The sequence below is a fragment of the Stigmatopora argus genome, chromosome 1, assembly GCF_051989625.1.
Source record: "Stigmatopora argus isolate UIUO_Sarg chromosome 1, RoL_Sarg_1.0, whole genome shotgun sequence".
In the NCBI taxonomy this organism is placed as follows: domain Eukaryota; kingdom Metazoa; phylum Chordata; class Actinopteri; order Syngnathiformes; family Syngnathidae; genus Stigmatopora; species Stigmatopora argus.
The window spans coordinates 11,347,547-11,375,281 of NC_135387.1; the positions used below are offsets into that span (position 1 = coordinate 11,347,547).

Sequence of the window (27,735 nt, forward strand, 5' to 3'; positions counted from 1 at the left end):
TAGACAAGCTATTCCAGTTATTTTTTTCCTTGATCTGCTGTGAAATCATCAGGTGTGCAGTGTAAAATTACTGATTTAACTTCATTTCATTATTCTTGTATTTCAGGGACAGTGGGACGCAAGAATAAACTCTTCTTGGACAGTTAAAGTTATATTTTGCTTCCGGGCAACTAGAAAGAGGATGTTTTTGTGTCTTGTGAATGGAATATTTCACACAGTAAATGTCACTTTTATTGTGAATCCCTTTAATGAAATCATTTTAAAGGTGCGTGGGTTTCCGACCATTAAATGTCTTTGTATAGTAAACTTAGGAAGTCAATATGCATTCATTTTTTTTTGTCATAGGAGCAGAGGGCCTCTCGGAGTATAAGCAGTTCACGCACATAACCACGCGGTGGCAGCAATTCCTTTTCTCATAACTATCAACAAACGTACTTTAAATGATTTTTTTCTCCACAATGAAAAAACAAATTTCCATCTGGTAAAAAAGAAATAATAATATAATAATAAAGTATTAGACATTTACTTGATAATATATTATATGAATTCCAAACGACAGAATACAAAACTATTTTGAAAGTAACCCAGCTGTCAATAGAGCCGTAGAAAATATAGTTTTAGGAGATTTTCTCACCACTCTTAGCGTCAATGACTAGGTGAATACACACCTGCTTCCTTTCTCTGCTCTGTGATTTCACTGCAACCAGTTGTGTGGTTTCACCTTGTTTATCATCCATCCTATCACTTCATTTAAGGAGTGGGTGACTGTTTTGTCATGAGGATCCTCCCCCACTCCCCCCAACCCGCCCGCTTTTTGCACATTTTACGCACGAGCGAAGCAATAGCGCAACCGACCTTGAGTTGCGGTGCGCAAAGTTCATCCTCAAGATCGCCGCTCCATTGGTTTTTGCGACTTTGGCGAGGGACCGCGTAACTGAATGCAGCCTGTTGTTTTTCCGACGCAGAAATGAGGACTCAATTGTACGTTTGTGGGTTTGATTTGTTACTGTTGCTACTTGCAACTCCGACGTTTGCGCAGTATGGTAAGTAGAATCTGAATCCTATCCTATTTTGCGCAATTTTCTGTGAAGTGTGGAGCGCCATCGTTTGAGATTAGCCCCAAAAAATCATTGAGTTTAATTTAAATGCAATCTGTTCCAGCCAACGGAAGGCTTTCTGCTTTTTGGAAAATATATATACGCAATAGCACATAATTTTGATATCTCTATTTTGAATTTATTTTTTTAAGTGTAAATCATAATGAAAGATCATCAGGATGAGTGCTTACCACACTGTAGGTGTCACTATTTCCCTCATAAAAATACAATATGAAAATCTTTTCAATTATGTTGTCAAAAACATAAAGCATGGGAAGCTGCAACTATCTCCTGTATTCTAGTTTGAACTCTTACTTAACACTGCACAATTCTCTGTCTTTATGTTTTTTTATTCTTGATATTTTAACTCTGCTCTGTTGTTTCTCACCACAAAACATCACAAGTCATGTAGCCTTCTTGCTCACATCCTTTCCCCTCCTGTGACACATCAAAGCTTGGAGCGGTAAAGTAAAATTTAATGTCAACCATCGTAAAGTAAAGAGCTCTAAAGTGAATATTTTTCAAGCATCTTAAACCCTGTTAAGTGTTCCTGACTGATGGACCCTCTGGGTGTAGAAATTAAAACCACAGTTGTGCTAAGGGCACGCTCCAAGATAATAATCTTGTGTTCCAAGTAAATGGAGGAGCACATCTGGGCAGCAGGGCCCCCCAAACTCATACTCTTTGCCCTCCTTTACTCCACAGGGGCCGACTAAGCAGCCCCCGTGCCCCGGGACTTTGTTTATTAAACCACCAATTCAGGTAGTTTAGCCGGGAGCCAAAATCTCAACCATTGTCTCTCATCTGACATGCCTGTTTGAACGACCTTTAACCTCTCAGCAAGTCAGCTTTTGAGTGGCTGTTTTGTTCAGCAATAAATAACTCAGCCAATCCCCCTAAATTCCATGTTTGTTTTGCTCCATAAGGAAGGCAACAAGTTTTTTTTCTTGAAGAAGGTTAAAGAACATTGTGTTCTCTTAGTTTAGATTACGACCTCAACTTGTTATTGGCCCTAGCATGTAGTATCAGGCAGGGATAAAATGGTCTGGAAACTCACAGCTATAGTAGTATCTACTTCATTTCCCTATCATGTTCCATTTAAGTCCCAAAAGATTTAGTTCTCAAGCCAAAGACAGACTTTGAAATAAATTGCCTTAGACAAAAGGTAAGCAGAGTTGCGTTGAGTTTAGTTGGGCAAACAAATGAGCCACAATTCAGACGATCCACAGTCCCCTCAAAATTGTTTGGTTTCAGCAAACCAAATGAGAACAAAATAGTCAGTAGGGGATTAACTTTATTTAATACTATCTGACAGATATCGATAACTTTAAGGATGTCCTTGTTGATCTATAGACCAAAAAAAACTACATCTGCAGTATAGAATCATCAGAGGTGGTAATCTGATCAAGCACAAAACGAAACAAAATAACCCCTGATCCGTCTTCAGTGCAAGAATGTTACCCAGGAGGCCATCGCACACTGCGGAACCCTTACCGCAGCATCACCTTTGACTCCACTGAGATCCAGAACACTGCTATCCAGGACTTGATCTGCGACCACTCTCTGGCACCTGGCTGGTACCGATTCAAGCTCAACAACAAACCAGCCGAGATGCCGACCACCTGCGTTGAGGTATGTTCAAATTGGTGTATCTGCTTTTGGGTTCTGGTCTAGTCCAGTCAATTATTTTTGCTGACAATTCCCATTAAACATAAACTGAGTCACTTAACCCATTAAGTAAATTATTAATACGTAATAAAATGGGGAGAAAATCCCACATGAGCAAGCACTTCGCACCAGAGGTGCCAAAAAATTCCCTAGGTAAAATAAATCTCCAAAAAAGGCAAGTCCTCAAGAACAACCGTCAGCCTTGGCTAATTGGGTTCTGTAAGGATGAAAATGTAGATAATGATAGCATGTAGATAGAGAATTACAACAGGATAGAGGAGTTGAGCGACAAGTGCTATTGGCACAACAACAGAAATCGCACAACCGCAGGGGTAGGAGTGAAAATATGTCTACAAAATACTACCTGAATGTTGAAATAACAGCATTTCTATCAATATAAGAAGAGAGAAAGATGAAAAGGAAATGACACAACTTGGTACACGAATCTCAGGACCCTTTCTAGTTTTTTTTCATCACTGCCTTGCGTAGATGAACCGTTGTGGGACGCAGGCACCCGTGTGGCTCTCACTGAAAGACAAGTCTTTACCGCGGCCTGGCGAGGTACTCAAGTTGACGGCATGCGCCACGTGGCAGTTTTTTCATGGCAGCACCAAAGACTGCTGCCTCTTCCGCATCCCCATCACGATACGCAACTGTGGCGACTTCCTGATCTACTATCTGCAGCCCACTCAAGGATGTATGGGATACTGCGCCCAAGGTAGTTGGGGCATAATACTTTACCTTTTTGTAAGTGAATACGTTTTGTAGTATGTTTTGTAGTGAATATGATCCAAATCTCTCTGCTGCTCAGTTGCTCCAGCTTCACAGCCCAGGTTCTGCCTACGGGGTGAGGTGGAGGTCAACGGTCTGTGTAGAGGTAAACTAACTTGAGCAGAATAACTTGTCAAGGTCAACCCTAGTTTCTGTTCTTAATTGTGAAATTGCCTCCTTGCTTATACAGCCGTGCTGCCATCGTTGCTGTCACGGCCACTCATCAGCTCAGAGCTAGTTGGTCACAGCGTCCACTTGAGGTGCTCCTTCATCCCGCCACCATACAATGAACGACTAGGCTTCCACGTGGTTTGGGCAAGGCACATCAGCTCTAGCATGAAAGCTGAGATTCGTCAGGAGTCTACTTTGAAGCATTTCTCTCTGGTGGAGATGGACGGTGTTCACTTCAGGCTAGGAGAGACGGTAATCATTACTAGATACCATTGAATCCTTTGGTGGGTTTTGCCCTGGTTAACAAAGTTTCTGTTTTGGAAGAAAAAAATCTTCCAGGTTATTATGTGAGACAAATGCGTCGAGAAACCAGCCCTTTTCATGCACTATATGAAATGTGTTTGTTTGTTTTTCATCACTGAGATGAAATTTCAACAAACTTTTCCTGCTTTTGTCAGCGTAGAAGAACAAATGTCTGTAGTTTTATTTGAGATAGTTAGGGGGATAATGTTCCCCTTTGTGACATACTCTATGGCATTCGCTGGCTTTAACTGTATTCATTCAATTTCATTCATTCATTTTTTATGGACATTACATGTTAATTTAAAAAAAAAGTCCAAAGGTGGAGCATCCACCCTTTAATTTTCCTAAATACATAGAACCTTTGCAGAAGAAGAAAAAAACATTCAGACCCCCTGCTTTAAACATTAAAATCGGACAGTACCAGTTGCAAGGTTATAATCTTCTCGTCAGTCAATGGGACGAGTAGTGACATGCTTTTCACAAACCATGCCTCTCACATTTGTCTCCCTTAAGGAGCAGGAAACATATTTTAGCATTACGCACACTGTTGCTGATAACATGATAATGTGTTTATCTGTTAAAATCCTGAGCCAATTACTTGCTGCCAGGAAATATGAAAAAAAATGACACTGAAGTGAGATCATACGCTTAGCTTTCTGGTGCACAGCTGTGCACCGCCATTCTCCCTTATTTGGGCTATGGGGTGGGATTAGTTGTCCCTGCAAAATGATCCGAAGGGGTTGCTCCCAGAGGCCCTTCCTTTCGTAAACTCATTGGGGAGCAGAGTCAAAGGTCAGTTTAGTGTTGTCAATGTGCTGGTGAGGGAATGTTTTGAAGGATGACAAACATATTGTCTGGTCCTAGAAAAAAAAACATCAAGTTGAGACGACACAATTCAGAGATTGTTGATGTTTTTCTTGCAGTTCTCATGTAGTGTTTCAACATTTCAAGTCAATGTCACCAATAGTAGATCTACTTCTAAGGAGAGCGAGGGTTTCTACGCCGGACTGAAGGTGAACAGACACGCTGCTGTGAAGCGAAGGCAGCTACGAAACAAACCTCGTTATGTGTCTTTTCTCCAGTTTTCTGTAGAGTCGCTCCACGTAGCGGAGAATGGCGAGGAGCATGAAGTCAAACTCTACAGTACAGTGCCTCTCCCTTGTTACAGTGTCAACCAGTGTGGAATTCCTCTGGTTCTGGGTGTGCACAACCCAGGTGAGAGGTAAAATCAACAACATGTTAAATAATGATGAGGGTTGAGGGAATCTTCCAATCTTACATGATAAGCAGTGACTCTGAACAACCAACACAGGTAACTCCATTTTCTCTACGTTATATACCGTCTTAGTCACTTTCATTCTACATTTCTGATAAATTGGCCTATCAGGGATCACAATAAAGATTTTAATATGAACTTTTTCTTACTACACCATGACGTAACTATGATGTTACATTCCTTCCTCACACATCAGTTCAGCCCATTTTTCATTGACGCACCCCAACAAAAAAAATCACCCTCTGTTCCTCTTTGCTCATGTGTCTGTAGATGACCATGGACATGAGGTCCCCAATGTGGTGGTGTCCACTTGTCAGGTGCAGCTACATTCAACGGCCTGCAGCGTGGGAAGCTGTGGCCAGGCGTCATTCTTCATCACCGCTGTCACTGATTTCACACGTGACGGGAACCGGATTAGTTTGATAAGCTTGATGCCTGAGCATGGTGCTCCACAACTGTGGAGGAGCTACATTCCAAAGTCTCTAAAAGTAAGTATTTCTTCATGATACATTGGATAAATAAAATATTCAATTTAGACTATTCTTTCCTCACTTTCTTCATGAGTACTTTTGTTCAAAGGTTTTTCAGTTGTTCAGGAATTCTAATACACCTAAATGGCAGAGACAGAAAGCATTTGGGTATGACGACAACAATACAAAAATAAAATTACGGGTGGAAAGTGTTCTTCAACTCTAGATTCTTTGGGAATTTGGGGTAAATCATGTCACAGGCATTATTGTTATCGACAGATGTTATAAAGACATCTGGGAACCATTTGAAATTCCATGGAAAAAATGCAGACCATTGATACTTCAAGGGGTGTGTGCAGTTGCTTTACTGGGGACCCTTCAAAGATCTTGAGGAGACCCCAGATGTTCTTCAAAGTGAGTGAAGAGGTCCATTAAGAATGTTGTGGGATCATGGAAGGTCAAAAGTTTAATGAAGAAGACCAAGTTTAATATATGGTTAGTGCTTAGTGATAGAATATTATTCTCTGTTTACATGAACACATTATAATCACTGTTCGTGAGTCAGAAAGGTAAGGGGCAGAATGTGATTATTACATGATCATTACATTCTGTTTTGGCATCTTGTTAGTTCTGAGACAATCTTTCTGTCTGTTTTTCATGACAACATCAAAGTCAGGGGTCAAAATGTCATTCAGAAAACCATCCCCATTTGTCTTTGTTCTTTATCTGCATGCAGGTCACAGTTCGGGACGTTCCCACCTCCATCTGCTACTCACTGACAGACCCACATGTAATTACGCTGGATGGAAGGTATTTGAGGAACAGAGAGAACCTATCACAAGTCACATTTACCAACTTCCTATCACATCCTTGTGCAGGCACTATGACAACCAGCAGACTGGCACCTTCATATTGTATAGAAGCCTGATTAGGGAATTTGAGGTCCACTCTCGGCAGTGGGACTGTGGCAGCCGACATCGACCAGTGGCTTGCAACTGTGGCGTAGCAGCACGAGAAGGTAATGATGTTGCCATCATTGACATGTGCAATGGCCAACTGCAGGAAACGAGGCCAAAGATTACTGTAAAAGTCCTTGGCGGAGAGCACGGCAATAGCCGTCGTCTCCGAGTGCTGGAATATCAACAGGGAAAAAAGGTTACCGTAGGTATCCAGTCTTTCTAATATATCTATTGCTGACAAATTTTTGGTAATGTCTTCTCAGGAGTAGAATTAGCTGCTTCCACTCCTCTTGCAGATGATTTTTCCGTCCGGGGCCTTTGTCCGAGCTGATGTTGGTGACTGGGGGATGAGTTTGTCTGTCCGGGCACCAAGTGTTGACTATGGAAACACGCAAGGCCTTTGTGGCACCTTTGATCACAATATCAATAATGACATCCATGGCTACAAGGGCATCCATGATGACTTGCATGCATTCATAGAGGACTGGAGGTGAGAACCTTGAGTCACTTGGTTGTTGTTTTGTTTTATTTAGTTTTTTGCTTTTACTCACATATGTGTGTTTGGGGTTAGGATAGCTCCTGGAGAGAGTTTATTTGATCAAACGTCTCCAAGCTTGAGACATGAGGAAAGGAGACCTTTCTGCCGGTGCCAGAAAGGTTACAGTTCTTTTCATGGAGCAGCGGAACATTTGGCTGGTCCATCCACTCACAGAGACTGCATTGCACAGGATAATGTGGATTTTACACATTTCTTCCCCTCAGTGGACACCACATTGGAATATATAAAGAGTCCAGAAAGAGAAGGAAGCACCCTGAGCATGTCCTCCAATCCATTCTTAGTGGAAAGAGCGTCTCATTACCATGTCCATAATGACGAAGAGTTCAGAGATGACCTGCTGCTTTCTGATGACAGAAAGAAGAGGCAGGCAATGTCTAACTTCCAGGCAACTTCTCAAAGCATCAGTCAGGCTGACCTGGAGCACCTTGCCTACTACTTCCCAGGGGATCATCTTATTAAAGTGCGGCCAGAAGTGCAACCTCGATGGCCCACGCCAAGTGGCCTGTCTTCTGGCAAAGCGCTGGAGGTGTGCCATGTAGCTTTATCCAACTCTACGGTTGGCACAGTATGCCGTGAGCTGCTGGGACGTCGCCTAGAAGAGGCTGTTAATCTCTGCATCCTGGACCTGCAGTTAAAAGATGATCTGACATGGGAAGATGCAATGCTGCCCTACCTCGAGAATGAGTGTGAGAGGAGGCTGTTAGCTAATCGGGCCCAAAAAGACAGTGGGTTGCGCAGCCTCTCAGGGGGAACAGGGGTCGTGGTAAAAGCACTAAGATGCCCGAATTACTGCAACGGAAATGGAGAGTGCACAGAGTTTGGTTGCCAGTGTCACAAAGGTTTCAGCTTGTACGACTGCAGCTTAACTATTGGTGAGTGTACTTTATTACCATATTTGAAATTGACTTTTTTGAATGTGCCTTGCTGAAAAATCATTTCTGTTCTTACATTGGGGCAGGCCATCCAGTAGAACTAAGTGATCTAGAAAACGGTGGCCTCTGTGACCTCAGAGCATCCGACTGCCGGAAAGTTAGGGTCTTTGGACTGGGTTTCATCAAGTCAGATGACCTGAGCTGCCAGGCTACCAGACTTAAAGTGAGTGACTTTCGCCACCAAGCAAATTGGTTCAGTTCAAAATGGTTTTTAGTATTGATCGTAATTAACCCAAATAACAGCTTTTACCCAAAATTGGTTTTATCTCCATTGCCACAATAAAAAAGGGGTGTGGCCATAAACACTGCAGCCTAGCTGGAATAAAAGATGCGCCATTCACTGAAAAAGCAAGCACACAGATATAAAATATTCACTCCTGGAAGGAACATGGCAAATACATCAACTGAACCATCTTCTTGTAGCACCACACTCTATATGGTCTCGTTGTTGAATCCACTGCCATAAGTTTTAAACTGACATTACCCTACTAGTATAGTAATATGTTGTGTTATGTCTTCTTGTGGCACCGAGGTTTCTTTGTTGAATTTGCTGTCCTGGTGCAACACAGTTTGCATACTATTGTTCCATCTACCACAATGTTGTAGCATCACACCCCACCATTTTATTTTTTTTATACTGTAAATGATGTATAGTAAGTACTATGTTAACCTTATCAGACCTATCCTATGACAACCTGAGCTAAGCTGTGACAAAGCTCAAGAAGATCACATTCTTTTCTCTAAATATGGACATGTGTCCCTGCAGAATGTGAATGGCGTTTGGCTCCCAAGAGAAAAAGAGAGGACAAAAGCAACTTTCCTTAGTTCCAAGGCATTGGACTGTGGCGTCCCCTCGCTGAGCAGTGCAGCTATTAGCACAGAAGACTTTATGATGGATGATAAACCGTATGCACGGTGGGAAATTAAGGTACAACATACTTAATCTTATAAAAACTGCTGATGTAACCTTAATTGTTTTATGAAGTGATTACCTTTAACCACCACCACCCCACCCCATTCACCTCAGGTGACCAATGATGGCTCGCAGTACAGTTTACCCAAGGTGCTGACAATCTATGATGGTATTTGTCAGGAGTGCACACCATCTCACTCAGGAACCTGTACATTGAAGGTAAGATATGATAAACAGGAAGCCTTACTACCATGCCTTGGTCCTCCTCTTTGAACTGATCATAAATAACCTTTGTTATTCAGTGGTGTCACTGTTTTGCTTTTCCCTACGCATAGCAGTTGGTAGTGACCATAAAATTCTTGGGACTCTTGTTGTTATTGGATCAGGTTTTATAGAACAAGTTTGCACAGAGAAGCCTATCTGAACTCGCCACAAGCTGCTAAACCAACAAATGTAGCTTTTGATGGTCGATTTCTTTGTAAATGTGTCTCTGGCAGGACCGGACGTGTAACATTGACGGAATGTGCTTTGCAGAAGGAGACACAAATCCAGGAAGTCCGTGCCTGATCTGTGACCCGAACACCTCCATATTTACCTGGTCATTCAACCAAGGTACCGTCCTGTGACTTCACAAATGTTCACAGTCCTGTTATTAGAGGGGATTTCTGTTGCTACTTGCAGGAATGTCAACATTTACCAGATGTAAGATGTTCATGTGGCTGCAGGCCTAAAGAATCAGCAGCAAACAAGGGTTTGCTCGCATCCATTTCTGACAGCAAAACACTTATATTCTACAAACACTGCTCCTGACGCTGAAAGACAATAGTTGATCTCACTGTGAGGTCGGCCTGTTTGCCTCAAGTAGTAGACCATAGCTTTTAGGATTTCTCAACATGAACCTGTTTTTTACCCTCAACGGGAAACCATTGATATGCTTGAGTGTGATATAGAAGGTGTTAAAAGGATGTTTCAAAGACAAAACTGTGCAAAACCCTTAGAGCAAAACACAATTTGTTCCAGTTAACCAGCTGCCGACATTCCATCAACCTCAAGGTGAAGTGCATACATTTGCCGGAGAGAACTTTGTCTTCCAATTTGCGGCCTCAGACCCAGAAGGCTCGGCCCTGCTCTTTCAGCTGGTCAGTGGACCAAATGGTGCGATCCTTTCACCAGCTGGGCTTCTAATCTGGAAGGTGCCTCCATTTCCCAAAGAGGAACAGCATCTGTCAACATTCGTGTTCACGCTTTCAGATGAGTGCAATGCTCAAGACACCTTCACGGTTCAGGTAGCAATGATGATAATTAAAACAACGTGTAGGATTATGTGTCTTGAATTCCCGTTACCGGTTTGCTACCACACAGATCCACGTGGTGCCATGTGGATGTCAGAATGGAGGTACATGTGTGACTGATTTTACCTTCCCGGTGGGCAGTGGAAAGTACCTCTGTGAATGTCCTAATGGGAAACAGGGCAACCTCTGTGATGAAGATGTAGACAAATGTTTGTCGGCACCCTGTGGGGCGGGAACATGCGTTAACACTGTTGGTGGATTCAGATGCAACTGTCCTGAAGGGCTGACAGGTACTCGTTTAATTCTGAATCTGATATTCTGTGGTTCATTAAATTTTTCCTTTCTTTGCAGGCACAACATGCCAGGAAGATGTAGACGAGTGTAAGTGGAGACCCTGTTACCCAGGAGTCCACTGTTTCAACGCATATGGTTCCTATGACTGTGGTCCATGTCCCAGAGGAACGAAGGGAAATGGTACCAAATGCATTGGTAAGAACGGTCGTAATTTCACAAGTTTTAAACCCATTATTGCTGAAAACATAATCAGTCTGCTTTGTTAAGTGAGCATGAGGCCTGCCACCATCACTCCCATGCTGGCTTCAAGAACTACTGTCCACAAGATTAAAGAAGTTGTGTGGCAGAACCCAACTACTTTGCAACAGAGAATCCTGGGTGGTAGGAACATGGCAAGGGATAAAACCCTTGAACAGCCGGAGCCTCACCCCACCACCTGGAGGAGGGCTTCTGGAATTAGTATTAGCTCTGTCCCACAGATTCATAAAACTAGTGACACTTCCAAAAATACGACAAACCAAACACCTGATGTAGTCCAGGTTGCCCCATCACCAATCAGCAGCACCACTGACAAAACAAATGAGAAACAAATCTCACCAAAAGCAGTTGCAGGTAAGGAACAGCACATTTAATTTGGAAGTATCTAGGGAGAGATGTGGGGCCAGTAAATGATAAGATTAGTCTCCATATTTTTTCTGCCTGTCTGTGACACAGCAACATGCATCAGCAGACCCTGCTTTCCTGGTGTTCAATGCATCAACAGACGGCCGCCGCATGTTGGCTATGTTTGTGGCCGCTGCCCACCTGGCCTTCATGGAAATGGGCGAATATGCATGAGGAGTGCTAAGGCTGGTATGGAGGTCGAGCAGTGTCTGTTTCTGTTAACAGATATGATCAGTCACAATGCTGTCGTCTCTGTTTCCTCAGCGTCCGAATATCTTTTGCATCAGCAGAAAACAGGCCGAAGCAACCAATTCCTGCATGGCAGCAGCAAAGTGTCCAGCCCCCACTTACCTGCCCTCCCTTCCAGGGGAGGCATCAAACGCTTGTCTGAGACTCAAGACACCACACTACATCAGGCCTCAGCTGTTGGAAGGGGAGGTGCCACCTTAAGGAGGGAGGTGGACACTGTTGATGTCATTAGATCAGCAGTCAGTGCTGATTTTATTGCCCCATCCTATAGTGACAACACCACATCCTCTCAGATGTTTGTGAAACCCTATGTGACAGTCCCAAAAGTGAGTCTCATGTAGATGAGTCCATCCCCATGATTCAGTTTGAACAAACATCTCTTCCATGTGTGTGTTTTTTTAGCTGTTTGAACGAACTGCACCCTCTAAAGTAACTCCATCCTCTCCTCACCTGATCACTCAAACTGGCCTTGTAACAAAGGTCAAACATACAACCAATCCCCTTCTCAACTATATCACGTCTACTCGGACCAAACCATGGATGTCTCTGAAATCGGCACAGCCTCTTATGGGAACTCTTGGAACTTTGTCTTATTCTCTACCTGAGACTAAGTCATTCGCAGACAAGTTGGAGGCAGCATTGACCTGGTCAACTCCAAATCATTCCCCACTTTTACAAAACGCATCTTCCATCTACCCATGGATCAGTAGTGGTGTAACAGGTAAGGAACACTCGGTGCCATGCCCTGACAGACCATGTTTTCCTGGTGTCCGGTGCAATGCATCATTGGATGGTAGTTTGCACTGCGGCCTCTGTCCTGTAGGGTTCACTGGCGATGGAAAGACGTGTCGAGGTGGGTTTGAGCTTACCTATTAATCACAGTTTGGTCAGTTAAATCTGTTGTTTTAATGATCTTTTTTTGCCTCAATCTTCCAAGCTGTTTGCAAACAAACCTGTGGACGGAACATGGAGTGTGCAGCTCCCAACATTTGTCTGTGCAAGGCGGGTTACACTGGTTCGCATTGTGAAACAGGTAAAATCTAAATTTACACTCCAGGTTGACTTGGCTTTCTAAGAAGTAAGACCTCTGAGCATTTTTCAGGTGTGAGAATACTAGAAAGGAGCCCACAGGCTCAGACACATGATTTGCAAATCATGTTCAACCTATATTTAATTGATTGTATTACAAAAACAAGATATTTAATGTTCAAAATGGTGAATTTGACTTGAGGAAAATAATCACTAGCGTAGAATTTCCTAGCTGGAACACATTCCCAAAGAGCTGGGACAGGGTCATATTTACTACTTTGTGTTGAAACTGATGACACTATTTACTGGAGCTTGGAGTTCTTTTCCATTATTTCTTGTACAGCTTCAGCTGTTCAACAGTCCAGGATGTCTGTTATTGTATTTTATGTTTTTGTCCTCTTCAGTCTAGATGACATGGCACGGCAGTTTTATTTAAATTACTCAGTTTTCCAGTTTGCCACAAAGTATGTTAAATGTCCCCTGTCGTGAGAAAATGTCTGATCTTCTGGGTCCTGTTTAAAAAGGTCTTTTTTGCACTGTACTGTTTTATACGCATACATTCTGTGATGACTTTTACAGTAGGATTACTGTCTATGGGGCACTGCCCTTTAAGGGCCCAAAGAGCATGGCCATCCATTGGAGTTTTTCGGCCATGCCGTTTTTTTCTAGACTCCTACATTTGTGATGATATTAAAGACAATAGATGATGAAGTCGCTCAATTCCTTGCAATTGTACGTTGATGAATGTTGTCCTTAAACACACTTTTTCACAATGAGGCGAATGTTAATCCATTTACATCAATTTGTCTATGTAGTGTATTCAAATACATAAAAGTTGAACATGGTTTGGAAATCAATGCATTCAGTTTTTGTTTGTTTATGCAAACACCTGACTTCATTTGAATTCGGGTTCTAATGCACTCTAATCACTAAAGAAAAGCCTATTGATCAGTTCTTATGTTCAACCAAGTGGATACATCACGGATCATACGGTGAACCCTGAATGCAGTTTTTTCCCCCTAGCAATATGTGAACCTGGGTGTGTCAATGGGGGCACTTGTATCGCTCCCGGCGTGTGTCAGTGTCTCAATGGGTTTCATGGAGAAAAATGTCATGAAGGTAAAATTAATTTTATCACTCAGGTCAAATAATAATAATCATGGGACCTTTCCTACCTAAAATCCATGTACTACATAGCTATGTGCAGGTTGACATGTGAAAATGGAGGTACATGCACAGGATTGCAGATGTGCTCGTGCCCTTATGGTTTTGTTGGACCACGATGTGAGACCAGTAAGTTCAGAGCTACTACAATCCGTTTCCTTTTTTTTATTAGTAACAGATGGCATATGAATTACAATTTAATTTTTTTTGGGGGGGAATTACAAGCTTGGTTTTAGAGCAGATTCATCCTCTGTTGGTTCATGCCACTATTCTGATTTATTGTTATGGAGCTTATTTATGCATATTCAATAGGGTGTGTGTTTTTGTTGTTGTTCACAGTGATTTGCAGCCACCACTGTCACAATGGCGGCCGGTGTGTCGGGCCAGATGAGTGCAAGTGTCAGTCTGGCTGGACTGGACCTTGGTGTGAGACAGGTGAGCATTGATAATGGATGAGTATGAGTTTAAAACTGCATTGGTAACTCATTAACTCAGTGAAAATTTGTGAAAATTAAAAACAATGTCATGTATTTAATTTCACCAAAGTCCATCATGTCTCTCTGCTGATGTTTGCCATCTGTAGCTCTTTGCACTCCATTCTGTCTGAATGGCGGTATGTGTACTCGGCCCAACACATGTGAGTGTCCTCGGAGCTTCTTCGGCGCTCAGTGTCAAAATGGTACGTTCATCAAGGTGTCCCTTTTCTTTGGCTGCAACGCCACTGATTGTATGGCCTTCTTGTGTAGCCATCTGCACGCCACCCTGCAAAAATGGCGGTCGGTGCGTGAGGAATAACATCTGTTCGTGCCCGCAGGGATACACTGGGAGACTCTGTGAACAAAGTCAGTCATTAGCTGCTTTTCACACTGCTTTCATGGCAAATAACAGTCTTGTTTGTAATAGCCTGAAGCGACTAGGGTATAAGTATCTCAACACAATATAGCTTTGTTAAGAGTAAAAGTCAGCTTTCAGAATTTTACTTAAGTAAAAATAATCTAATTGTGCTTTATTGTGTATCAAATGTTAAGTAGAGTAAAAAAAGTAATTAATGTTGGTGTCAATTTTCCTTGCCTTCTATTCAGGCGTGTGCAAGGACATTTGTTTAAATGGCGGCCGGTGCGTAGGTCCGGATGTTTGCGACTGTCCGTCAGGTTGGAGAGGAAAGAGATGTGACAAGCGTGAGTTCTCTAAGTTCACCCTGTTGGTTCATGCCAGTTGAAACTCACAGCAGTACATTTTTCAATGTGTCCTTGCAGCCATCTGTGGGCAAAAATGTTTGAACAGGGCCGAATGCATGGCGCCAAACACCTGCCACTGCGCACCAGGCTGGCACGGAATGCTTTGCAACATTCGTGAGTATCAGTCACAACATGGGCGGCACATTTACAGCTCAAAGCACTTTGCACATTAAAATCTAAATATGATGAACCAAACTGAGAGGGATTTGGCCTGAGGACAGAAAAGGATGTGGACTGCGGTTGTCCTCTAATTGACTGGTAAGGATTTTCTCCAAACCTAATTCAACCAAACCCACAAACGACCTCAGACCGAATTTGGTACACTCTGGGGACAAAATCCAGTGAGGGACTCTCAGTACTGGTCAATTGTTTCAAATTTTAAAACAATATTTCACAGTTTTGGCAGATACGTCCAATATACTAACAGTTGTGACGGGACAAAAAAAAGATCAATTAAGGAAGACATGAGCAATTGATTGTGTGTCATTCAGCTCACTGTCAGCAAAAATGTTTGTACGGCAGCCGATGTGTGAAGCCCAACGTCTGTGCATGTCAGAGCGGATTCGCAGGTGCTTCCTGCTCAAGGAAGGTAAGAGAAAGTTCCACTTGGTGTGCAGACCCCTTACATTTTTGTTATTATTTTAGTCCAAAGAAAAAATGGATATAATATTTTTATGCAACAGCACTGAAAAAGGACACTTTTCCAATTTACCATGAATAAATAAATGTAAGTTTGCTGTTCTTCAAAATCAACATGGATTTATCAATGCTAAAAAAAAAATTAAATTAAGTGAAAATTGTCAAAATTATTCCCAATTAGTGATGTCTCATACCTGGAGGAATTTAGGCAAGACACCCTATCTGAATAAATTGTATGACCTGATATGCTTTTTTTTTTACAGCTGTCCATTTAAATCAAGATTCGGGAGTTACGTGTGCATGGTCTAATCGTCCTCAGCCCCTGCTGTCTCCAAACCAGTAGCTGAAGCGTTTTGGTTCCAGGAGAGCAAGTCATCCATATAAGGCAACTGCCTCTTTGCAAAAGAAGGCTACCAAGACGTTCTCTTTCTCCACAAGGGTGAAATCTTTTTGTGTGAACAGCACATTTTTTATTGTCGTTAAACTCAGCTTCCCATTTATTTATTTTTTGCTGGTGTCACATTTGCGTATTTATCTAAATTCAGTTTTTTCTCATAGTTGTTTTGTAAAATTAAAAACTAATAATCTTTTTTCTTATAAGAAAGAGAAATATGTAAGCCGTTTTGTTTTTTGTGTATAAATGCTTACGACATTATAATTATTTCGAATTTACTCAAGCTTACACCTGTTAGAGTAAATATCTGATCAATTAATAATGTCATACTGGTGTATTTTAAAGTAAATAAGCTACTGAGCATAATTTGTGTGTCCTGAATGTTGTCCCATCAAGAGAAACATCCCGTGAATGACTACAAAAACAATGCATCATTTAATTAAATCCAACAGTTATCACATTGCAAAGAAAGACTGTGCCTGATTAGTTTGATAAAAGTGCAGCTTTACTATGAGGTAGCAGCAGAGAACATTTGACTTTTCTGCCCTGGTACAGGGCCAGCAGGTCGCAAGGAAATGAGGATTAAAAGCTTAATCAGGCCACATTAGCTCTGCACCACTTCCACTGTGATGCCCAGCGAATGATGAAAGCTAAGCTTTGCTGGGGCTTTTTTGCTAGTTTCCAGCTCTTCTATCTGCGAGCGACCATAGTGGAGACATCTGATTTTTTTTTTGCCTCTGAACTTTTCACAACATGATGTTTGCAACTGTTTTTTTGTTTTGTTGCATCATTTTTTTTCAAGGAGTGGGGCTTTAGTTGGACACACTCATTTGAAACCTTAACACTGCTTTTAAAACCACTTTAGGAGTCCTAACCTTGGTTTTAAACACTAAGGTGGATTTGATAGCCTCCTTCAGAGCCCAAACCCTAATTTAAAACCCTACATTGGGACAGTTTGAAACACTACTTTTGCTCCCTTAGTCTAGTTTAAAAATACTTTGGAAGCATAACCATGGTTCATTCATTCAGGTGCCATTTAAATATTGATGTGTCAACGCGAAGCTGCCATTGGTCAATGGAGCACATTTGTGGTAATGACGCGACCCCTCCTCTACACCATCAGGTGGCGAACCATGGTTTTAAACCGTAATTCCAGTTTGATAGCCTACTTTGGAACCTCAACCCTAGGATGAAAACCTACTTTGAAACCATAACGTAATAGTCTCATCTCACCTTTTTTTCTGAACCGCTTTATCCTCATTGGGGTCACGGGTGGTGCTGGAGCCTATCCCAGCTGACTACGGGCCAGAGGCGAGGGACACCCTGAATCGGTCACCAGCCGATCACAGGGCACAAAGAGATGGACAACCATCCACACTCACCCACACCTAGGGGCAATTTAGTGTCCAATCAGCCTACCATGCATGTTTTTGGAATGTGGGAGGAAACTGGAGTACCTGGAGATAACCCACGCCGGCCCAGGGAGAACATGCAAACTCCACATAGGTGGACCGACCTGGATTTGAACTCAGGACCCCAGAACTGTGAGGCCGACGTGCTAACCACTCGCCCCACCGGCCTACCTAACCGTAATAGTTTTAAAACTTAATTTGAAACCCTACTTTTGAACCCTTAACCTTGTTTGGAATCCCTACTTTTCTGTGATTTTAGGTCACTGCTCATGGCTTCTAATATCATATCAACATACTCCGTGCCTGATGTGAATTTTTACTGGCACCAGTCGCTTAAAGCGTAATCTATCTGCGTTTCTCTGCTGGCGAGAGCATTTTTTTTACAACAATCTGCACTACTCTTCATCAGTACACATTGAATACATGTTAAAATAGACAGTTGGACATTCAAAACTTTGAATCAACAGTTAAAAATATAGGCATTGAACTTATTGCATTTAGACAGATTTGCATACAGGGGTTTGCAAAAAAAACATCATACACTACTTCAATTGAAGAACTGAATATTTACCAGAAAGGAATTGCAGACAAGTGCAAGTCCACTCTAGATTTCGTTTATTAGAATATACTGCGTGTAGGCCAAATGACACAAGGTCTGCTAATGTCCAAATATGTCTGAACAGCATAATCTATGGATTTGTTCATCTGATTTGACTCAAATTAGCTAAAAGGTGGCTTGGCGAGACACAGATATTTTTATCCACTCCAAACATGGCATGGCTCAAGGTGGCCAAAGGGAGGGGTGTTGATGTCCCTCACAGTGACCACTAACATGGCAGTCCACCTGGACCGTTCACTCAGAGGATAGCAGCAGATTTCAATGACAATGAGGGACACAGATACGTGATGAACTCAGAGAACAAATACTGCAAGAATAACAGTTGTTTAATTGATGACAATTCCATTTTGCCTAAAGACAATTTATTAATTGTTGTAAACCACCTTTTACACGGGGAAAAAATGTCACTGATCATAACAAGCGCCTAGCAATTGTCAAGATATCTCAAGGATTCCAAGCAGAGATCTTCCAGCGATCTTAACGTTTCACCAGTTCACTGAATGCGGTTAGAAATCTCCAGCTGCATTCATTGAACCGAAAGCCGGCCACGACGTCATTCATGTTTAATTAAATACATTCTGTTGAAGAAAAACACATTTATTGCACAGATGAGACCCATTTGTTTGTAAGACTAGACAGAAAAATGACACCTTCTCAATCATGTTTTTAGCATCATTACATTCTTAGAGCATTTGCTCAGCTCATAAAGTGCCATTCAAAAGTTTATATCTCCCTAACAATTGTCAGATGGTGTGCCTTTATAAGTGATAAATTCCTGTTTAGTGCTTGTCAAATGTTTCTTGCACTGAAACCAAATGAGGAAATGTAGTGTCGTGTGCAGTGCTCATTTGATTAAACAAGGATCTCCTTAAAAAAGAGCATTTGGATTTGGATTGGATAACTTTATTTATATTTAACAGCTCAATATAAAAATGTGATCTGATGCTGAACGGACTCTGCAAAGGACTGAAGAAAGAGAACAAGTGATAATGAAGGGACGATTGCACACGCTTGAGGTCAGCAAATGGGATGGCAATCAAACAAGATGACAAAGGGTCTGAGAAATACTACTCCATTTTGGTAGAGGCCTCTGACTAGACATTGTGCTCTGAACCCAATCGACAAAGAGGGTGGAACAAATGGAGCTAACGGTACATTGAGAGGCTCTTTCCGAGCCAGCACAGAAGTCGGGGAGATTTGAACTTATAGGTGGAAATTGTTTTCAAGGGCAGTCACCATGAAGAGCACTGGGGATTCTCAAAGCGAGGAGAATAAACTGCAAGTGTACCGAAAGGAAAGCATCTCAAAGCACCTATCCAGATGTTTGCAGATAAAGAGGAGTTGGCAGCAGCTAATCCAGGCTGTCTGAGGTAAGAGCTATGTGGTACAGACCTGAAAGGCAATTGGTTCTGCTCTCAAGCCCCACGGACGTATCGTGAGCAAATGGACAAAACATTTTTTTTAAAAACCAACGGGGTGCCCACTTCAATCTCCACCTGAAGAAAACTATAAAAATGCCCAATTTATAGAACCACAACTCTTTGAGAGACAACCTCATATTTTGATTTTGTGCAAATTCCACACCAAGTTCAAGTAGAGCTCCAGCAACTAGTGCAAAAGCCAAAAGATTGCAAGCACCATATCCAAACATCATGAGAAGTATTGGCTGTTTGCCCTATCCCACCGTGAAACATAGAGACAAACTTAATATTGGTTCGAACAACACAACAGGTGCCTCTCTAACCACCATAAACTACCCCCTCCCGTTTCACCACCTTCCACCTGTCTTTCCTTTTCCATGGCGGGCTGGCGACCCAGAAAGCAGCCGTCATTCAGGAGAAATGCTATGCTGATCCGAAGCGAACCCCTCGGTCACCGGATCAGCAGCAGCTGCTCGGACACTCGGTGCTATTTTCACTCTGAGGATAAAGTGATGTGCACACCACGCTCACATATCAAGCTGCCAGGATGAAGTCCGCAAGCACCGAGTTCGCCGACGGCTTCACATCCGGGCCGGAGGACCCGGACAGCGAAAGCGACGAGTCAGATGGCAAGTCCAGTGGCACTTGTAGCCCACCCCGTAGAAAAGAGCCAGACCCGGGCAGGTGGAGAAGGCGACGACGCAGCAGAGAGGCGCGTTTACTTGGTGTGAGTAAACAGAGGCAGGCGGCCAACGCGCGAGAGCGGGATAGGACGCACAGCGTGAACACAGCCTTCACTACCCTGCGCACGCTCATCCCCACCGAGCCTGCCGACAGAAAGCTCTCCAAGGTGGAGACGCTGCGTCTGGCCTGCAGCTACATTTCACACCTTGCCAACGTGCTGATGCTTGGGGAGGAAAGCCACGATGGGCAACCGTGCCTCCACCACCAGGCAGGCATGCATGGATCAACACCGCCGCTGCGGGCCATCTGCACCTTTTGCCTGAGCAACCAAAGGAAGCAGGTGAGTGTTATTGACCAACTCATATACTTTCTAGTAAACGTGGAAAGTTATTTTTTCATTGTATTATTGTTGTTACGTGCAGATACTGATGTACAAATAGAACTGATCAGTTTCCCTATATAGAAACAAAAATCACTGAATAGAACTGAAGTACAATAGATGGAAATTTATTGTCAGACATGGCCCACACCTATAACAGCAATCTAGAACAGCACAGTGGTTTTCACGTTGACAAGCAAGCAATTGGGAATTGACAGGGAACGTCTCGCCTCTTTTCCCATGGCTCTTATCTATTTTTGCCCATCAAGGTCTCACTCATTAGTGGTTGTGCCTTCCATATGTTGTTTTTGGTTTAGTTATTTTTTTTCTCCTGGCCTCCTCACAAGTTTGCAAAAAAGTAATTAGCACCATATATTAACAATTGCAAAGTAAAACATAAAAAGTGCTTTTATTTTTAGATTTGAGCACGAGTTTCTCAGAAATATATACATAAGTTGTTGAAAATGAGGAAAAATATGGACATGTCTCTACAACAGTTTTCTGTAGCCAGTACTTTTACTTTTTGAAAAGCATTTTGATAAATCAGATGCTACATTTTGAAGACTACTACATTGTGAACTAGTCATTTTAATTTTTGTGTAAACAAATGTGCCTCCTCACTGCTATTCAAACTAATCTTTTTGTATTTTGGCAGCTCAGAGACAGCGGGAAGCATTCAACTAAAGTGTAAGGCATCGGACCCACACGGAGCAGTTGCGCACGTTTACATTTGTACATATTTGAATATATTTATTTAGTTTTTATGTTTAAAAAAAATCAACACTGGAAAGCACTTTGTTTGGTGCCTTTGAACCAACCTGTGTTTTGGTTGGGCTGCAACCTGAGCCCATGTGTGCGGTTGCACTATTTTGGTCCCACCAGCCCCCGAAGTAACTGCTGCTACAGGAAATATAATTTTTAAATACCTCCAATAATAACTTTTGCACAATGCACATCACCTTTACCATGCACAAGACTCTCAAACAAAGTCGATAAATATTGTGCATTTAGAAAACATATGCATAACCTACCCACCAAGGAAATGTTGCACTACCTCAAACATGTTTACCTCAACATCAAATGTGTAACATTACTTATTGTGTGGCTTGATACCTTTGCACATAGAATATTTTTCTGCAAAATAAAATAAATATTTTTTTACCATTTAAAAATGTCATGATTTAGCCTCATGTGTTTACTGACCTATATTAGAAAACCTTGGTCAATCAGTGGTGCTCTTAGCCTCAGATTTGAATGCTTTGATCAACTGAAGGCACATGTGACCATTTCAATAAGCTTTATTTCATAAAAAATTCAATTGGTTTACATCAGATTAAAGAAAGTAGAAATCAATAATCTGACTGGTGGCGAGGCAATTCGTGGGGCGTGTCTTTCAACGGCCTAATTAGTGACCACAACACGCGGGACAGGTTCAAAAAGGAAGGCGTCGTTCAAGTGAGCGCGACTCAAATTCTTCTCGGCCATAATTAAAGTAAAGGGGGGTAGGGGAGGGGGACTTTGGCAAAAATTTGTCAGTTGGCCTCACAGTATTGTGGTAGCTTGATGTGAACTCCGAGAAGAGACTGGAGCAAGTGGAGGCCACAAGATCACACGGAATGTTTGCTGTCCAAATTAGAGGGCACTACAAGAGCGAAAACTAAAAAGGACAACACCAACAGTTACAAAGGAGGACCGAGCCCTTTAAAAAATGTTCTAAAATAAAGTGTGCAGGTGGTGAGGGAGCTATATCAGGAGGTAGAGAAGTCAGAAGGGCACGACATTCTACCTTTTCTACTTGTTTAAAAAAAGAAAAAATAGAGTATGCAGGGGAGCTCAACTTGTGTCTGAGGCTTTCAGTCCGCCTCCTCTTCATCCGACTCAGACTCTGCAAGAAGGGGAACGAAAGATTCCAATGATTTGATCACAGCATCAATCAGATGAGAATTAATGAGAATTGTTAATCTATCAGGAAATAATTGCCATTTCCCCCCCAGATGAAACACTACTCTATCCAACAGGACTTTATCACAGTTTTTGCATGAATTACTTAAGTGCCACTATGCTTACTCACCTTCTTCCGCATTTTTCAACCACTCCACAAACTTTTTCATCTGCTCGAGGAAGACGCTCTTCCCCTTGGCAAGGTGGGCTTCAGAGTACCACTTTAGGATGGCCTCTTCGCTCAACACATCCGCTGAAGAGAAAATGGTGTCAAAACAAAACAAAAAAACATGCCAGTGCTGCAGCGAGAACGTTTAAGACCACTACACACAGCAATTTCTTTTTAGAAATATTCTCCCATAAATAGATGTCAGCTGAAGCCATTTTTGGTTAAATAGTGTTTTCTCTTGTCAGGGAGGTTGGCGAGTTGATACAACCCCAGATTGAAGGGCTGGGCAGTTGGCGGGAACGTAATTACAGTAGCTCCAAACCTGGGATTGAACCTCCATCTCAGAACTGAACTCATGCTAACCAATCATCCACCGGGGCTGCCCCAAAGCAATTTATCATTCAAATTAAAGTAAATCTACTTCCAGATGATTAGTCACTAATGAAAACTATTTGGTGAACAAGTTTGTAATCAGTTAGGTTTTGTCTGTGTGCGGCAAACCTTTATAAAGGAGCACCACGATCTTCTGAAAGGCCTTCATGAAGTGGATGTTATCATAGCAGTACTCCTGAATCTTCAGCAGCAGGCTGAGCTCAGACAGACCCTGGGAGGTGAATGACTTCAGCAGAGGGCTGTATTGCTGCAGAGAAGCGAACATTCCTTCTCGTCAACTGGGTTGAACAAGCACGTCAAAAACAAAACAAAAACAAAAAAACAAAAAAAATCGGTCAAACCTTCAAGTGTTTGATGGCTTGTTCTGTAACCAGTTCTTCCTTTTTATTCCACTCTACGGAGCTCATCACGCAAGTCCAGATGATATTGATCATCGCTTGCTCAGAGAGGTTGGCTTTTTTCATCTCCTCTCTGGTGAAAGCGATGATCTGTGGTGGCAGTTGATCATTGTTAAAACATATCCAGGGAAACAACTAGGAAGTAATCTCATTTAGGTAGGCTGACTTGCCTCTTTGAGCGGGTCACCACGGGACATCTGCTCCTGGAGCTCCTTCAGCAGTTCTTTGCGGGCGCCGATGGATTGCTGGTTGCGGGCAAAGTCGGACAGCTCCTTCAGCCCGGCATCGGTGAAGTACTTAGAAAAATGCTCGCAGCTCCGCTTGTTGGCAGGAAAAAGTTCCTTTGGGGACGGGGCAGCAATGTCAGAAAACCATGGGGATCAATTTTTGTCACAGTATTTTGTATCTTACCATCAGACGGTTGTCCATCCCCACTTTGCGGAGACTCCCAGCTACAGAGTTAATGTCTTTCTCACTGATCCAGGACTTGAACAACTTGACGGCAAAGGATGCAGATACTCCTGAAGAGAAGAGTGCAGGGATTACGAGGGTATTTCAAAGTTTCTCACTTCTTCTGAGAGGAATGATTATCTTATCTTACCCTCTTTGACAAGGTTCTCGTTGAAGAGGCTGCTGAGGATGGAGGCTGATATGTTGCCATTGGCCAGCAGGATGCCAGTCAACATGGCCAGTTTGTTGCGCTCAGATTCAGTGAACCCTTTAAGGAACAGCAGCAACTGGGCAAAATGACAATAGAATTACAGTTACACAAAAACAATATTACTTAAACCAATTTACACCTTTGGGTTCTGTGCTGGCTGGTCGCCTTTCACAACATACTTTTACCATCAAATAATTTCCAAAAATTATCACCTTTTTGATTTCCTCCTCAAAACCCTTTTCCAGGTACTTGTAGCGCCTGATCAGCTTGTTAAAAACCTAGGGAGATATCACATCTTTATTAGTAAACAGGTGGTGCGTCAAAATTGGGTTGTATAATAATTTTAAGGTAAGAACTTTCCATAACAATTAAAAGTAATACTTCAAGAATTTAAAGCTGGCACTTACAACATACAGAAATTACTTGACTTACAAGGGGCCAAAATTAATAGTTTTCACTACAAGATCTGTTAATTTGTTTGTTTTTGTAAAAAAAAAAAAAATCTGCATGACACACTACGCATGTGAAGTTAAAATCGTTTACTTAGGGTAAAATAATGCACTCGTGTAGTTAAGTGCATCTATTTGAATGGATGAATGCTAATGGAAAATATGTTTTTCCATGTTTTAATATTGCAAAATTCTATCAAGACATTTTCAACATCTACGACAATCTTGCCCCAAATTAAAAGAGTCTTTAATTTAGAACCCATCTATGTACTCAGTAGATAGAAGATCTTTTAGCCAGGTCAGTTCTCGTGGCGGCGGAGTCACATCATTTACCGTTACACTAACTTGGATTGTGGGGAAACAATATTGGAGTGGTGAAAATGATTATCATGTGAGGCATCATGTCTAATGATCTAAATGTATATGTAAAACTGGCAGCATTATTATAGATCATCTCATTCCACAGAAACGGTGGCTATTAAATAGCCATATTTGGTATGCAGGACAGTCCAGCCATGGTGGCAAGCTGCACAATTATTGTGACCAGTCCCAGGGGACACACCCAGAAACCGTGTGCAGTCGATTGGTCGCCGGTCTTTTGGTCGCCCGGACCGCGACAACGGGCGACCAAAAGACCGACGACAAAACAAGGTAAAACAACACGGTCTACGCATCAGTAAAAGCCAACAATGGCCATGAGCAGTTTCACTGAGCCGACGTGAGTGTATAAGAGTTTGTATGTACATGTGTTCTCCCTTTAAGAAGCTACGTCAGTCAGGGTCTTAACAAGTTCTCCAACAAAAAAACATTAAAAGTCTGGGAAATTTGGAGCTTTTCTTTAGCCTAATAATTAATAGGGCATTAAGTATGACTAAATAGTAATTCGCAGTTTGTATTTAGGGAATTTGAGCAACGATTTAAACGGTAATTATCAATAACCTTCTGGCCAACCAATCGACCGTGTACCCCCAGAAACATAACTAAGGAAGACAAGACACCCCCCAAAAATAATTTAAACGAAAAAGCCGTATGAAATGGCTTTAAGATTCAATTTTTCCCCATTGAGTCTTTGTGTGCCCAATTTGCAATATTTCCCCAAATCCCCAACTCAACTTTATTTGTAACTATTTGAAACTTTACAATTTCCTGACCGTACTTATTGATTCTTCTACACCAGGGGTCGGGAACCTTTTTGACGAAGAGAGCCACAAACAATTCATATTTTCCAATGTTATTCCTTGTGAGCCATACTACGAATTTAAAAGTCAAAATAAATACATGTAAACGAGTGCCTTTTCAATTTTTTTTGTAATTTCACCACTATTAAAGTGGAAAAAACTGAATATTTTTAATAGATTCTTATGCTGTTGCTAATCAATGGGAGGATGCATTCCAGAAGAGTCTACTACAAAAAACATGAAGATTAAAGCAGTTCTAGATGTAATATCTCAGTTCTGTCACCAGCAATTTCCATATTTTAGCTCACAGGTTAGCAAAGAGCCAGATGCACCCATCAAAAGAGCCACATGTGGCTCCCGAGCCATAGGTTCCCTACCCCTGTTCTACACACTTCCTGCCTACCTGAGCATATGCTTGCATCGTCTCCAGGTCTTCTTGCGCAGTAAAGAGGCAAAACTCTGTGCGGGTCATGTCGTCGGAAAGAGTCCCGCCTGGGGCTATTTGGAAAAGTAAAGACATGTCAATTCACTAAAAGGGCAGATTAAAACACATCAGCAAGAACATACCCAACATTCCACCGGCCACCAGGATGTCAAAGAGCGTCTCTGCATAGCGGCGATAGTCAAGCTTGGCGCCAGAGGCATCCAGGAACTTCGCAACCGCCTCCAAGTCTGTGCCAGTTTGATTCAAGCCTTGTACGATACTTTCTTGAAACTGAGTAGGGTCAAACCTCTCCTTTTCATCTGAGGAGGGAGAAGAGTGATTTTGTCAGAAAGGAAAAATGGCAATGTGAAGAGCAAATTGGGAGAGTGCCAACCTCTTTTCCTCGTTTTGAAACGCTGGCCTGTTAGCGTCGGCTTTGGCTGCTTTTGATTATTCATAAAAGACACCTAGAAAAAAAAGGAGGGACGAGGAAGTAAAAAACACGTGCAATGAACAGATGTTGTTTACAGGTGCCAGACTAATTTTCCGTCCGCTCCGTTTAAATGTCAACAGCTAACAAAGCCCGACACGGTCCGCGGGGCTGGGATTGAGTTATTGTTGAAATACAAGAAAACAAACTAAGTGACGGCAACAAAAAGCACGTCGTGATTTAGGAGCGTTTGAAATGCAATGTACCAGTCTTAAATTGATGATATTTGTATCGCTTTCCGCGTCGAATCCTGAGGGCCTTACCATGCGCTGAGCTAGCACAGGATAGCAGGGCCCTCGAACAAGCACGCTAATCTTAACTACTGATTGGACTGTTTACATATTTCACCATGCCGGATTTTTTGAAAGTCCATATTAACATGAAACACAAATGGGCAAAGTTCCATCTAGTGATCTTTACCACCTACCAGTCAAGCAAGGACAATCCGTAAATTGGGGCTAATTTAGCTTTACGAGCCTTCGAACGTCGCCCATGACGGCAACACGAACGTGTAACTACGTTGTGATTTTCGATTTTACGCCATCACGATTACATGCCTTGTCGTCTCTAATGTTGTGGATGACGTGGCGTGAACACCGAATACAAGAGATGCGCGAATACTTACCGAAATGAATGCAGATAAAAACAGGTTATGGAGCAGAGGAGTTGAATGGAGAACCGCGAGGGTGACAGAGAGCCCTAAACAAAAAGACCTTCCCGTCAAGACTTCCGCAGGCTCCACCCTCTGCGCATGCGCTTTCAAAAGTCACTTCCGTTCCGGAGAAAATGTAGATTTCTTGGCCTTTTTAAAATAAATATTTGATCGAAATAACTCTTCGTATTAGGATTTTTGAAAATATGAGTGTTCAATTTTCTCTCATTCCAGCAGATGGCAAAATTGTTAATTTTGCTATGAACTTTTGTGCTTTTTCCAGAACTGAAGTTTTATACAAGGGTGGCCCGGTGAGGCGCGTGTTTGGTGCGTCGGCCTCACAGCTCTGGGGTCCTGGGTTCAAATCCAGGTCACGTCACGTCT

At 42.3% G+C, this 27,735-nt stretch overlaps 3 protein-coding genes across 5 annotated transcripts; 2 read left to right on the forward strand and 1 right to left on the reverse strand.

Moving 5' to 3' along the window:
• The first annotated feature begins 822 nt into the window (after positions 1–822).
• LOC144071560 (von Willebrand factor D and EGF domain-containing protein) lies at positions 823–16,539 on the forward strand. Of its 2 annotated transcripts, none has more exons than XR_013299669.1 (33): positions 823–1,043; positions 2,545–2,729; positions 3,255–3,483; positions 3,577–3,642; positions 3,727–3,959; positions 4,934–5,023; positions 5,093–5,225; positions 5,557–5,774; positions 6,493–6,566; positions 6,635–6,917; positions 7,012–7,205; positions 7,287–8,146; positions 8,233–8,369; positions 8,973–9,134; positions 9,234–9,338; positions 9,617–9,731; positions 10,140–10,405; positions 10,482–10,701; positions 10,763–10,900; positions 10,973–11,317; positions 11,420–11,557; positions 11,633–11,943; positions 12,020–12,470; positions 12,555–12,650; positions 13,670–13,765; positions 13,844–13,939; positions 14,150–14,245; positions 14,394–14,489; positions 14,557–14,652; positions 14,893–14,988; positions 15,067–15,162; positions 15,571–15,637; positions 15,951–16,539. XR_013299669.1 is itself a non-coding variant. In XM_077596781.1 (33 exons), the coding sequence occupies exons 1-33, from the start codon at positions 968–970 to the stop codon at positions 15,960–15,962; spliced, it is 5,907 nt and encodes a 1,968-aa protein (XP_077452907.1). In that variant the 5' UTR covers positions 823–967; the 3' UTR covers positions 15,963–16,539. The 2 variants fall into 2 exon arrangements, 1 of the variants encoding a protein (XP_077452907.1); XM_077596781.1 differs by having other exon boundaries at positions 15,540–15,637.
• Positions 16,540–20,080: 3,541 nt separating this feature from the next.
• Positions 20,081–21,287, forward strand: LOC144077037 (transcription factor 15). Its single transcript, XM_077604473.1, has 2 exons — positions 20,081–20,557; positions 21,252–21,287. The coding sequence occupies exons 1-2, from the start codon at positions 20,081–20,083 to the stop codon at positions 21,285–21,287; spliced, it is 513 nt and encodes a 170-aa protein (XP_077460599.1).
• A 589-nt stretch (positions 21,288–21,876) lies between these two features.
• On the reverse strand, positions 21,877–27,472 carry bzw1a (basic leucine zipper and W2 domains 1a). Of its 2 annotated transcripts, none has more exons than XM_077604452.1 (12): positions 27,325–27,472; positions 26,604–26,676; positions 26,353–26,529; positions 26,189–26,283; positions 24,371–24,436; positions 24,099–24,234; positions 23,909–24,018; positions 23,668–23,838; positions 23,441–23,587; positions 23,208–23,346; positions 22,668–22,790; positions 21,877–22,481 (listed from the first exon to the last, which is right to left on the reverse strand). In XM_077604452.1, exons 2-12 carry the CDS (start codon positions 26,665–26,667, stop codon positions 22,450–22,452), a joined length of 1,260 nt encoding a protein of 419 aa, XP_077460578.1. In that variant the 5' UTR covers positions 26,668–26,676; positions 27,325–27,472; the 3' UTR covers positions 21,877–22,449. The 2 variants fall into 2 exon arrangements, with proteins under 2 accessions (XP_077460578.1, XP_077460585.1); XM_077604459.1 differs by lacking the exon at positions 27,325–27,472 and adding an exon at positions 27,127–27,280.
• Between the last annotated feature and the right edge of the window lie 263 nt (positions 27,473–27,735).